Below are 13,288 nucleotides of genomic sequence, written 5' to 3' on the forward strand. Positions count from 1 at the left end.
TTTTCCAGAAGATACTACATCGTCAAAACACATAGATACAACCACACATATTTACCCTGAAACAACAATAGCTGATAGAACTAAATCAACACATACTGAATCAACGACAGAATATTCTCCAGGAGATACTACATCGTCAAAACACATAGATACAACCACACATATGTACAATGAAACAACACTAGGGGATACCACTAAATCAACGCATACTGAATCAACGACAGAATATTCTCCAGGAGATACTACATCGTCAAAACACATAGATACAACCACACATATTTACCCTGAGACAACAATAGCTGATACAACTAAATCAACACATACAGAATCAACGACAGAATATTCTCCAGGAGATACTACGTCGTCAAAACCCATAGATACAACCACACATATTTACCCTGAAACAACAGTAGCTGATACAACTAAATCAACACACACTGAATCAACGACAGAATATTCTCCAGGAGATACTACATCGTCAAAACAGATAGATACAACCACACATATTTATCCTGAAACCGAATCAGCAGAGACCACAGTAACAAAGTATACAAAATATTCTACAGATCAATCTATGCAAACATCACCATCAGATTCCACATGGTCAGAACGTATAGATACAACTACACATCTGTACACTGAACCAACACAAGGTGGGACCACTGAGTCTACATATACTGAATCAACGACTGAACATTTTCCAGAAGATACTACATCGTCAAAACACATAGATACAACCACACATATTTACCCTGAAACAACAATAGCTGATACAACTAAATCAACACATACTGAATCAACGACAGAATATTCTCCAGGAGATACTACATCGTCAAAACACATAGATACAACCACACATATTTACCCTGAAACAACAGTAGCTGATACAACTAAATCAACACACACTGAATCAACGACAGAATATTCTCCAAGAGATACTACATCGTCAAAACACATAGATACAACCACACATATGTACAATGAAATAACACTAGGGGGGACCACTGAATCAACGACAGAATATTCTCCAGGAGATACTACATCGTCAAAACACATAGATACAACCACACATATGTACAATGAAACAACACTAGGGGAGACCACTAAATCAACGCATACTGAATCAACGACAGAATATTCTCCAGGAGATACTACATCGTCAAAACACATAGATACAACCACACATATTTACCCTGAAACAACAATAGCTGATACAACTAAATCAACACATACTGAATCAACGACAGAATATTCTCCAGGAGATACTACATCGTCAAAACACATAGATACAACCACACATATTTACCCTGAAACAACAGTAGCTGATAAAACTAAATCAACACACACTAGTTCAACGACAGAATATTCTCCAGGAGATACTACATCGTCAAAACCCATAGATACAACCACACATATTTACCCTGAAACCGAATCGGAAGAGACCACAGTAACAAAATATACGGAATATTCTACAGATCAATCTATGCAAACATCACCATCAGATTCTACATCGTCAAAACACATAGATACAACCACACATATTTACCCTGAAACAACAATAGCTGATGCAACTAAATCAACACATACAGAATCAACGACAGAATATTCCCCAGGAAATACTACATCTTCAAAACACATAGATACAACCACACATATGTACAATGAAACAACACTAGGGGATACCACTAAATCCACACATACTGAATCAACGACAGAATATTCTCCAGGAGATACTACATCGTCTAAACACATAGATACAACCACACATATTTTTCCTGAAACCGAATCGGCAGAGACCACAGTAACGAAGTATACGAAATATTCTACGGATCAATCTATGCAAACATCACCATCAGATACCACATGGTCAGAAAGCAAAGATACAACCAAACATATGCATACTGAAACAGAACCGGGAGGGACCACAATAACGAAGTATACAAAATATTCTACGGATCAATCTATGCAAACATCGCCATCAGATACCACATGGTCAGAAAGCAAAGATACAACCACACATATGTACACTGAATCAACAATAGGTGATACCACTAAGTCAACACATACTGAATCAACGACAGAATATTCTCCAGAAGATACTACATCGTCAAAACACATAGATACAACCACACATATTTATCCTGAAACCGAATCGGAAGAGACCACAGTAACAAAATATACGGAATATTCTACAGATCAATCTATGCAAACATCACCATCAGATTCTACATGGTCAGAACGTATAGGTACAACCACACATATTTACCCTGAAACAACAATAGCTGATGCAACTAAATCAACACATACAGAATCAACGACAGAATATTCTCCAGGAAATACTACATCGTCAAAACACATAGATACAACCACACATATGTACAATGAAACTTCACCAGTACACACCACAATATTTAAACGAACAGATACAACTGAACATACATACACTGTAATTACGTCTGGAGAGTCTACTGAATCGAAACAACCTCATTCTTCAACAGACCATTCCACTGAAACTTCAGAATTGGATACTACATCGTCTGATCATACAGAATTATCGACGGAGTTCTTATCAACATTAACTACTGAATCCGATAATACTACCCCAGTACCGTTTGATAATCGTTCTCATTTTATATTTAATTGTATTATTTTTATTTTGGTTTTTTTCACCATTCTTATTTTATTTATAAAATTCTTTTGGCGTAGGTCTTCGACAAAAAATGTGTGTGTTAACTCCACTTATATTTCACCGTATAATATTTAATTTATCAAGAAAAGGTATAGGTTATAATTCATATTTTTATTGCCTAATTTTTTGTGTTAAATACATATGTTTTTATTTAAATATAAAATTCTGGTTTATTAATATTCTAAATTCAATATATAAAATAATCATAATCCGCAGAAATAGTTTGCAAATTAAAAACTATTTCTTTTTATCTATCAGTTTGTTTATTTATTTATTATTAAGTAAGATTAGAGAATTTTATTTTTATTTTTTTGACTTTTGTATAATATTTTTTTATTATGTTTATGCGTTATGCTCTTCTCAGTTTACGATATTTATTTTCTAATACTTACTTTAGGTTTGATTATATTATATTATGTTTATTTAATTAATGTAATTTTTTTTTAAACCATTATTCCTGTCCGGTTTTGTGATACCTAAACTCTATTTAGTTTAAGTTGACTCATTTTCGCGCATGCATACTGAACCATCGAAACAGTCTGACCCCCCTGGTCGGTGAATGTGTTCCGTGATTGGTCGCTGCCGTCACCGATCGTCGTTTACTATTGGAGTTGACAGCAGCCGTAATGTGACATCGGACACTAGCGCTGCGATGTCTGCGCGACCATGACTAGTTTTCGTCTGACGAGTGGGTCAACTTAAACTTAAGTATATATATGCATAGATAATGATTTTTTATTTTATTCTAGTAATTTGGAAAAGCCTTTAATTCGATTTATATAATTTTTATTGTTTTTTAAAATGGTTAGATCCTGAATCCAATTATGGGCCAGTTGCACCTTCTACGGTTAAACTTCGATTAAGCTTAATCAGCTGATAACAGATATTTAACCGGGCAAATTCGGCCGATTAAACTCCAGTTAACTTTAATCAGAGACGGTGCAACTGGCCCTATGAATTATAACTAATAGAGGGGTTTTGTTCAATGTCTAGTTGATTTTGTCTTTCACCGCCGCCAAACTTCCCGAACTTTGCAGTTTGACGTGAAGACTTGTGCCGTATTTCGTGGAAGAGTTACACTATGGAATAGATAATTAAATAATGGTATATAATATTTTATACTACAATATTTTAATTTAAAATATTACCTTCATAAAACTAAACAGGTATATGTAATAATATATATATAATTTCTAACCAAACCCGAAAACCACAATGAACAATAAGTATATAATAAATAATAAATAGTATCGTGAGTGAGTGAGTGAAGGATAGGCATACCATTTATAATTTTGAATAGGAAAGTAATTATTTGTTAAAATTAATCTGTGATTATATAATAAACTTTTTTAATTTTATTATCTATCTACTTATAACAATTTGTTTGGACACTTTTTCTATGGAAGATGGTTGAAAGTTAAAAGTATCATAATAATATGTAGAATGTAGATCTCAAACTGACCTGCTTATATGTCATGTTATAAATTCTTATATTATGCGTACAAAAAATACAACAAAATAGAAAATGTTTGCCGTACATTTACGTTCTACATTTTTACACGACTACAGATAGTCACATAGAATATTAAATAATTTATGATAGTGCACTAATTATGTGCAACCATTGTTTAACTTTAGAACTTATACCTATGTACATTTGATTCGATTTATGTTTATAATATGTATTGTTTAATATTATGTTTATTACACCTATTAAATATTTTTCAAGTATAATTTATGTATTACTATAATATATTTTTTTAATTACATAAGGCCTTTAAAAAAATATTTTAGTAGTAATTGTAAAGCTAATATTAGCCCGGGAAAATGATATTTTTATGGATGATTAGAAATTAAATAAATATTTATATATTATATATTATATCTAAATATTTATTAATAAATACAAATAGATATCAACATAATAATATTATTAATTTATACAAAATCAAATGTTGGTTATACATGAATAATACTTAAACATTTTACGGATATTTTGAGATAAAATAATAATGTGTATGTTTTACATCATCAACCACTATAGGTACGTAAAATTGCAACATTAATAAAACGCAAGTACCTACAATATGTAAATTTAAAAATTATAGTTAGCTAATAAATAATAATATATAGTTGGTAAAAAAATAATACTTACCTAAATATTATAAATCGACAATAGTATACACCTACAACATACTTAATGTACCTATATATTTATAAGTATTACATAATATGAACGTATATGAAATACATGATTGCATGAAATCGTTCAAGGGTCATAATCAAAGGTTTACCTATATTAGACAACAAATGAAATAAATAATAAAATAAAATTGGCACCAACAAAAGACATGGATTGTGTGGTGGACTAAATGCATATCATATAGTAATATATTTGTGTATCAAAAGTTATGATATGATAAGATACGAGTGACCTACTAGTGATGACTTATTCAAATGTTTGCATGGTTGGCGTATAGAATCTAGCAATCTAATTTGTTATCTATATATATTATATATATATATGTTATATTATGTATTTATATAAAAACTACTGTAGGTACTACTATTACTACTTTAGGTAGGTACTGTCCTAGAGAGTCTCGATATATATCAAGGCTGAAGGCTCTTTATATCGTACAAGTGTATTACGCGCGCACCTCCCATTTACCGACACAATCCGTAAACTTGGTTCCTCGATCACTTTGGTAAAAATGTTAGCATTGTTAATAATTTAGTGGTTAGGAGGGAGAGGTGAGAACGACACCAGCTTGTGCAAAAAAATATAGGTTGAAAAAATATTTGTTTATCCTAAGGACTATAATATATTATCAGGTGTCAGTAAAAACATTCATAAGAAAATATTAAATTTTAAAAAGTTTAGATGATATTCAAAAGTCTATTATTATAATTTATAACTCATGCATTTTTAAAGTTTTCAAATAAAAAAAATATCATTATGTACTATTCTATATGAAATTTAAATAAATAATTAGCTTATGTCTCAAATTATAAGAGCTGTATCATTATTATCTAAACCTGGGTAATTACCAAATAATTTGCTAAAGTGCACAAATAATTTTTTAAACAAAACGAGATAGAACGGTGTCGATAATTCGAGTGTTTTGATAAAAGGACACAAAAGATTAGCAGGATTAATATTTAGTGTGGTTTTATTAGGTATTAGCGGTTTCGTGTGATTAGCACTAGACGATTAATGAATTTAAACTATACGCTCTAATGCTAAATAGTATGTGCTTCTCTTTTAATTTAGGCCAAAAAATTTAGTCGATATTGTATCAATGTTCAACTCTAAAAACCATTTGATTAATACATTTGTCTGCATAATCGATGTATTTAAAAATAGATACATTATGATATCCAATTTATGCAAAAAACCTATAATATACAGATATTATTACTATTATTTTGAAACCACATAGGTGTAATTTAATTGTGTAAATTGTATTTGTTTGTACGATTCGTACCTACCTATATGTAAATAAGTAAATAACTGATAGGACAATATTTAATTATCTGAAGTGGGTTCCTCCAGGGCTAATAATATTATGATAATATTGTGATTTGGGTTATCGTACGAAATACGTCGATCAATCGATATGACTTTAAAGATTTAAATGTAGGTATATGTAGGTACATTAAACCAAGCCATAAACTCGTTAAAAAGTTAAAAGTTAAGTTAATTTTAACTTTTAACTTAACTTTTTTTAATTTAATTTTCATTAACTTAATTTTTAACTTAACTTATTTTAATTGATATTAACTTAATAAATAACGAGTTACTTTTAATCAAATTCAAGTTAAGTTAATTTATAAATAATTAAATAATAAAAATAAAAATAATTATTGATATTACATAACCATTTACTAGAATAGGGAATTACAAATATAGTTAAATCAATTTCTTAAATAAATATTTATAAACATAAATATTTTACTGAAGTATAAAGTTGGCTATATTCTCTAACAGTTTTAGACTTTTAGTACCCTGAAAAAGTATTTAGAGTTTAAAATTAAGTACATTCTTAAATTCCATGTTATTTTTATTTAATAATTTAAAAAAAATGTATAGTACTTATCTGTATTAGTGTATTAATAAATCAAAAGGTTGTATTTGTTTTGGAATTTTCAATTTTGTATTTTTTTCGTACCTACTTCATAATTCTATTAATTCAGTACCCATGTATAGAAAAGCTATTGACTATTTCCTGCGTTCAATAATATTTATAATTTTTATTATTTAAACCATATAACTGGGTATTTATAAAGATATTATAAAAAAAAAAATAATAACTTAACTTAAGTTAATAAGTTAATTGAAAATGTTCATATAACTTTTAACTTAACTGAGTTAAAAAAAAAAATAGGTTAACTTTTAACTATTAACTGAGTTGAAATGTTTTACATTAACTTAACTTAACTCAGTTAAAAATTATCATTAACTTGCCCAGGCTTGCATTAAACAATATAATATACATTACGTATACGCAGATTTCCTGCAGATTTATTCCAGTGCAGTACTATTAATCGTGAACTTTCTATAATTTGTTGTATTTTACGTGGCTTTAATCGAATCACGTTTATAATAAACATTACGGTGTACTTAAGTGTGTCGAAAAAACGAAAACGTCTCCGCTCGTTTCTCGTTACTCGTCCACCCGATAAGATAATGGTAATTGTATATCATCATTATGTATATATAATATAGGTGTTTGCGTTTAGATTACCTTAAATTTGTCGTCGATTTTCGGTAAGTACTCTAGTTATTAGTTAGTTGTTCACGTTTGACATTATGCGGCCGCGATTATATATTGCATTTCTCGTCGTTTTCGCATACGTCCGGGGATATGATGAAAAACCTAACTTAGACTTCGGACGGTTGCCGGACGACACCGAACCGGAATCGTACGCGCTAAGAGTGGTGCCGGACTTTGATGCAGTAAACCCTTCATTCACCGGCCTAGTGGACATCTCAATCGTAGTGAAGACCACCACAGCCGAGATAACATTTAACTCCAAGGACCTGGCGTTGCACGAAATCACAATTACAGATGATAACACCAACACCGATGTCAGGGTTGACTCTTGGAAGTGCATGGAAGACCTGGAACAAGTGAAAGTCAAGGTAGAGGGACTTATTTTGGAAAAACGAAAATACACTATACATATTGATTATAGTGGTTATTTGAACGACGATGCGTCCAAAATTTTCCACACTTCTTACGATGCCTACCTGCATGTAAAAAAGTAGGTTTGTATGTTTATCGCTTTCTGCTGTTGCACTTCGCTGTTGCACATCGCCATATCGAATAAAAGTGACTACATAGTCGATTTGGACGGAATAAAATATGTATTTAAACATAATATACAGTATTATATTTCATCAAATAGCTAGATTTTTTTTATATTCATAGATTTTCAATACTGTATTACCGTTATATTTATTTTACAGGTGGGAGGCTGCTAACAATCAATTACAAACCACACGCGCAAGAAGTGCTTTTCCTTGTTATGATGAACCACATTTTAAAACACCATTTAACTTATCCATAAAAACTAAAAGGAACGAAATCGCTTTGTCAAGAATGCCGATTTTGAACACAGTTGACATGTAAGAATTGCATTTGGTTGATTATTTTTAAAATTATAAATTTAAATTGAAACATAAAAAAGTCATGATGATTTATTTTAAATGGATATTATTTCTTTGGGTTCAAAACAAATAGGTAAATTCTAATACATTATAATTCTTATATACCTAAAATATTATGTTATTTCATTTATTGTACACACTGAAATAGAAAAATCATCATAAATTATAAAGTTTGAATATAGTGTTAAAAATGTTGAACATTTTAGAATAAATTATTATAAAATTTCTAAAAAAAATTGTCTGAACAAGTATACACAATGTTACTTTTTAGAGATTTTTTGCCATCTATATAATCCCCAAAATCAAACCAATAAATTAGAATAATTTGTTTTTTTTCATTGTTTTTAGTCCTATTATGATAGACTACGCATGCCTATTAGGTACTTTATAAAACGTGTAACTGAAAAAGGATAGACATCTGGTGTTTATTCCTTCTATAGGTATTAAATTCACCCATCCCTCCATTTATTTTGTTATATAAATGACATAAAGCCTATTAAAATAGTTCAAATTTTGTTACTTCTAGAAATGAGCCAGTTGGAAAAGATTCAACCAAATATACGTACAAGACCTGGGTTCATTTTATACAAACTCCGTTAATTTCAACATCTATGGTTACCATTTTTGTTGGTGAATTAGAGCAACTTGGCAAATTACGTCAAAGCTTAAGTCACAAGGATGGCTTATGTCTGGAAAAATATATAATGAGAGGGGCTCCTAATCAACTGAACTCAATAAGAAATAAAAGATATGCAGAAACTCCTACAGAATCGTCACCAATGTCTTCTAGTACAGTTGGGGAAACAAAAGAATCTACTTCCACCCCGGCTACTACAGATCCGTCATCAGTGCCTTCTAGTACGATTTCGGAAGCACAAGAATCCACTTCCACCCCCGTTACTACAGATCCGTCATCAGTGCCTTCAAGTACAATTGAGGAAACAAAAGATTCTACTTCCACCCCGGTTACTACAGATCCGTCATCAGTGCCTTCTAGTACGATTTCGGAAGCACAAGAATCCACTTTTACCCCCGTTACTACAGATCCGTCATCAGTGCCTTCAAGTACAATTGAGGAAACAAAAGAATCTACTTCCACCCCGGTTACTACAGATCCGTCATCAGTGCCTTCTAGTACGATTTCGGAAGCACAAGAATCCACTTCCACCCCCGTTACTACAGATCCGTTATCAGTGCCTTCTAGTACGATTTCGGAAGCACAAGAATCCACTTCCACCCCGATTACTACAGATCCGTCATCAGTGCCTTCAAGTACAATTGAGGAAACAAAAGAATCTACTTCCACCCCGGCTACTACAGATCCGTCATCAGTGCCTTCAAGTACAATTGAGGAAACAAAAGAATCTACTTCCACCCCGGCTACTACAGATCCGTCATCAGTGCCTTCAAGTACAATTGAGGAAACAAAAGAATCTACTTCCACCCCGGCTACTACAGATCCGTCATCAGTGCCTTCTAGTACGATTTCGGAAGCACAAGAAACTACAGATCCGTCATCAGTGCCTTCAAGTACAATTGAGGAAACAAAAGAATCTACTTCCACCCCGGCTACTACAGATCCGTCATCAGTGCCTTCTAGTACGATTTCGGAAGCACAAGAATCCACTTCCACCCCGGTTACTACAGATCCGTCATCAGTGCCTTCAAGTACAATTGAGGAAACAAAAGAATCTACTTCCACCCCGGCTACTACAGATCCGTCATCAATGCCTTCAAGTACAATTGAGGAAACAAAAGAATCTACTTCCACCCCGGCTACTACAGATCCGTCATCAATGCCTTCAAGTACAATTGAGGAAACAAAAGAATCTACTTCCACCCCGGCTACTACAGATCCGTCATCAGTGCCTTCTAGTACGATTTCGGAAGCACAAGAATCCACTTCCACCCCCGTTACTACAGATCCGTCATCAGTGCCTTCAAGTACAATTGAGGAAACAAAAGAATCTACTTCCACCCCGGCTACTACAGATCCGTCATCAGTGCCTTCAAGTACAATTGAGGAAACAAAAGAATCTACTTCCACCCCGGCTACTACAGATCCGTCATCAGTGCCTTCAAGTACAATTGAGAAAACAAAAGAATCTACTTCCACCCCGGCTACTACAGATCCGTCATCAGTGCCTTCTAGTACAATTGAGGAAACAAAAGAATCTACTTCCACCCCGGCTACTACAGATCCGTCATCAGTGCCTTCTAGTACGATTTCGGAAGCACAAGAATCCACTTCCACCCCGGTTACTACAGATCCGTCATCAGTGCCTTCTAGTACGATTTCGGAAGCACAAGAAACTACAGATCCGTCATCAGTGCCTTCAAGTACAATTGAGGAAACAAAAGAATCTACTTCCACCCCGGCTACTACAGATCCGTCATCAGTGCCTTCTAGTACGATTTCGGAAGCACAAGAATCCACTTCCACCCCCGTTACAACAGATCCGTCATCAATGCCTTCTAGTACAATTACGGCAACACAAGAGTCCACTTCCACCTCTGTTGCTACTGAGTCTTCGTCAATGTCTTCTAGTACAATTGAGGAAATAAAAGAATCTACTTCCACCCCAGTTACTACAGATCCGTCATCAGTGCCTTCTAGTACGATTTTGGCAATACAAGAGACCACTTCCACCTCTGTTGCTACTGATTCTTCAACAGTTTATTATAGCACAACATCGGAACCTTTTGTGCCTACTACCAAATATACAACTTCAACATATAAACCAATGACTAAAGTTGTGCCTACTAAACCATTTTATGAACGAGCATATTATGTATTTAATTTTATGTTCACAAGTATGTTAATAATTATAGCTCTTTTAATGGGCACAGTATTTTTCTGGAATAAGCTTGCTAGGAAAAATTTATTCAGCAACAATGTAAATATTTCTCTGTAAACTATACAAAGAAATTTTTTTTTGATTTTCTGTTAATGAGCATTTGTTAATTTTATTTTGGTAAGTTTTAATTTACCACAATATTAATTGTTCTGTTGATAAATAAATTTATAATAAAAAAATTATATAGTTATTATTTTTAAATGATAATTAAATTTTTTGATTAACACCAATTTATTAGACTTACCAAGAGTTGATATATCTAGTCAATATTTAATATTCATGACATATGTAATAATGTTCTTAAAAATGAACAAGTTTCTTGATTAACTACCTATTTTGTGTAACGCAATCAATAAATTATCTTAATAATCGTTCATTCGGTTCAACATTTAGTAAAACGAATAATATTGGATTTTAAACAACTTAAAATATAAACTAATATTTTAATTGTCTTAAGGATTATTGTTAAATATCTTTAAAATTTCAAACAAATCAAAAATAAAATATTTTGCATTTTATTTTATTCAATATAAATTTAAATTAGAACTATAATAAATATTAGGTAAATCAAAGTAATTAATAATAGTTTATTAATAAAATATAGTAATTATTGAAATTTTGAACTACAGTACCTAAATAGGTAATAACAATTTGCTTAAGAGATAAGAGACTCTAAGCAAATTATGGTCTGCGGAATGTGATTCGGCAGTTTGTCACCAAATTATTATAATATCATATTGTTTATTTTACTTTTCGATATAAGACAAAGACTAAACACATATTTATTTTATTTATATTTATAATGTCTATTTTTGATTTTGCATTAACTATTAGGTATAAAGTTCTAGTGCATTAATCAAAAACTGTATTTTTGAATAAAATAATTAGACCTAAAAATTCTAAATTTATACTATTCTAAGAACATTATTGGTCACCATAAAAAGTTATAAATCCTCTGGAATTGAAAGACAGGCCACTTTTATTTAAGCAACTCAGGCCCCAGCTAATACCTCGGTTAGGTTAGGTTTCAAGTTAGTAGGTGACACCTCGGTGACAGGTAGGCTAAGTGGTTATGTTAAACAATACAAAATATCAATGGTTTTCTTTAAATACTATATTTCAATGACTTCGAGTTAATCGTTTCTGTGAGAGAAGTATGAATAATAATATCTTGATATAATTGTTGTAATTTTATTACATATTAATAAAAGCATAGATATATAATAATAAATTATAGAAACATTGGAATAAAAATATAAGATAATATAGATATTAAGCAGAAATACTTAGAGCACATTATAGACTTCAACTGCATTTACTAAGAAATATTTTGTATTAGTCATACAGCAATTAAGATTATTATTTTTTTTTTGTGTGCGTATGTCATCTCTTTTTGTGGTAGCAAAAATGCTTTGATTTTCATTTAAAGTTTAAATTTTGACAAAATGTATTAATTTTAAAATTTACAAATGATTATTAGTAAAAATGTAGAAAATTTTTAATTTTTATAGCTAAGGATTAAAAATTTAAAACAAGGTGCCCCATAAATAAATTACTTTATTCACAATAATATCATCAAATATACTTAGTGATATTGGCTTTCCCTCAGAATCGTTTTTCGTATACAATGATATTATATCATTGGATTCAGATTTAACATTATCCATTACAGTTACCCACTTATAACCTTATTGTACCTACAGCAGAGCGATACCCACTTGCCCACCTTTTTATGATAATATTATCACCATTAGATATGTCAAGACAAAAATTTGGAGTCGACTAAAATTCTTTTAACTATAATAGGTAGTTATATTTACCTTTGATACACAATATATTAAAATTTTACAATTTATGTAGAATTACTAATTTAAAAATAATGTACCTAGGTGAAATATTTTTCTTTTGAATTATTATTTGTACAATTTGCATTGTATTTTTGCAAATAATTATAATTTTTTTTCACATTCCTGAAACGTGTGTTATTATATTTTATTTGGTGAAGTGATAATTATTACTGTTCATTATAATATTATGTATCATCACTAAAACAATTCATTAATAATT

General features: G+C 31.2%; 2 protein-coding genes across 24 annotated transcripts in view; both read left to right on the forward strand.

Annotated features, from left to right (window-relative positions):
- Window positions 1-2,808, forward strand: part of LOC100573736 (mucin-12) — a 32,809-nt gene extending 30,001 nt beyond the window's left edge. For 9 of the 23 annotated variants that reach the window (XM_029488105.1, XM_029488115.1, XM_029488125.1 and 6 more), the window contains one exon: window positions 19-2,807. In XM_029488105.1, the coding sequence (XP_029343965.1) occupies window positions 19-2,764 (2,746 nt within the window). In that variant the 3' untranslated portion in view covers window positions 2,765-2,807. Of the gene's footprint in view, window positions 1-18 lie in introns of all 23 variants that reach the window. The other 14 variants (XM_029488116.1, XM_029488122.1, XM_029488110.1 and 11 more) reach the window with 11 other exon arrangements.
- A 4,656-nt stretch (window positions 2,809-7,464) lies between these two features.
- Window positions 7,465-13,288, forward strand: part of LOC100572539 (mucin-2) — a 9,420-nt gene continuing 3,596 nt past the window's right edge. The window contains exons 1-4 of the mRNA XM_029486326.1: window positions 7,465-7,957; window positions 8,163-8,321; window positions 8,890-11,274; window positions 12,056-12,068. Of these exons, the coding sequence (XP_029342186.1) occupies window positions 7,503-7,957; window positions 8,163-8,321; window positions 8,890-11,274; window positions 12,056-12,068 (3,012 nt within the window). The 5' untranslated portion in view covers window positions 7,465-7,502. The remainder of the gene's footprint in view (window positions 7,958-8,162; window positions 8,322-8,889; window positions 11,275-12,055; window positions 12,069-13,288) is intronic.

The sequence above is a fragment of the Acyrthosiphon pisum genome, chromosome A1 (genome assembly GCF_005508785.2).
Source record: "Acyrthosiphon pisum isolate AL4f chromosome A1, pea_aphid_22Mar2018_4r6ur, whole genome shotgun sequence".
Classification (NCBI taxonomy): Eukaryota; Metazoa; Arthropoda; class Insecta; order Hemiptera; family Aphididae; genus Acyrthosiphon; species Acyrthosiphon pisum.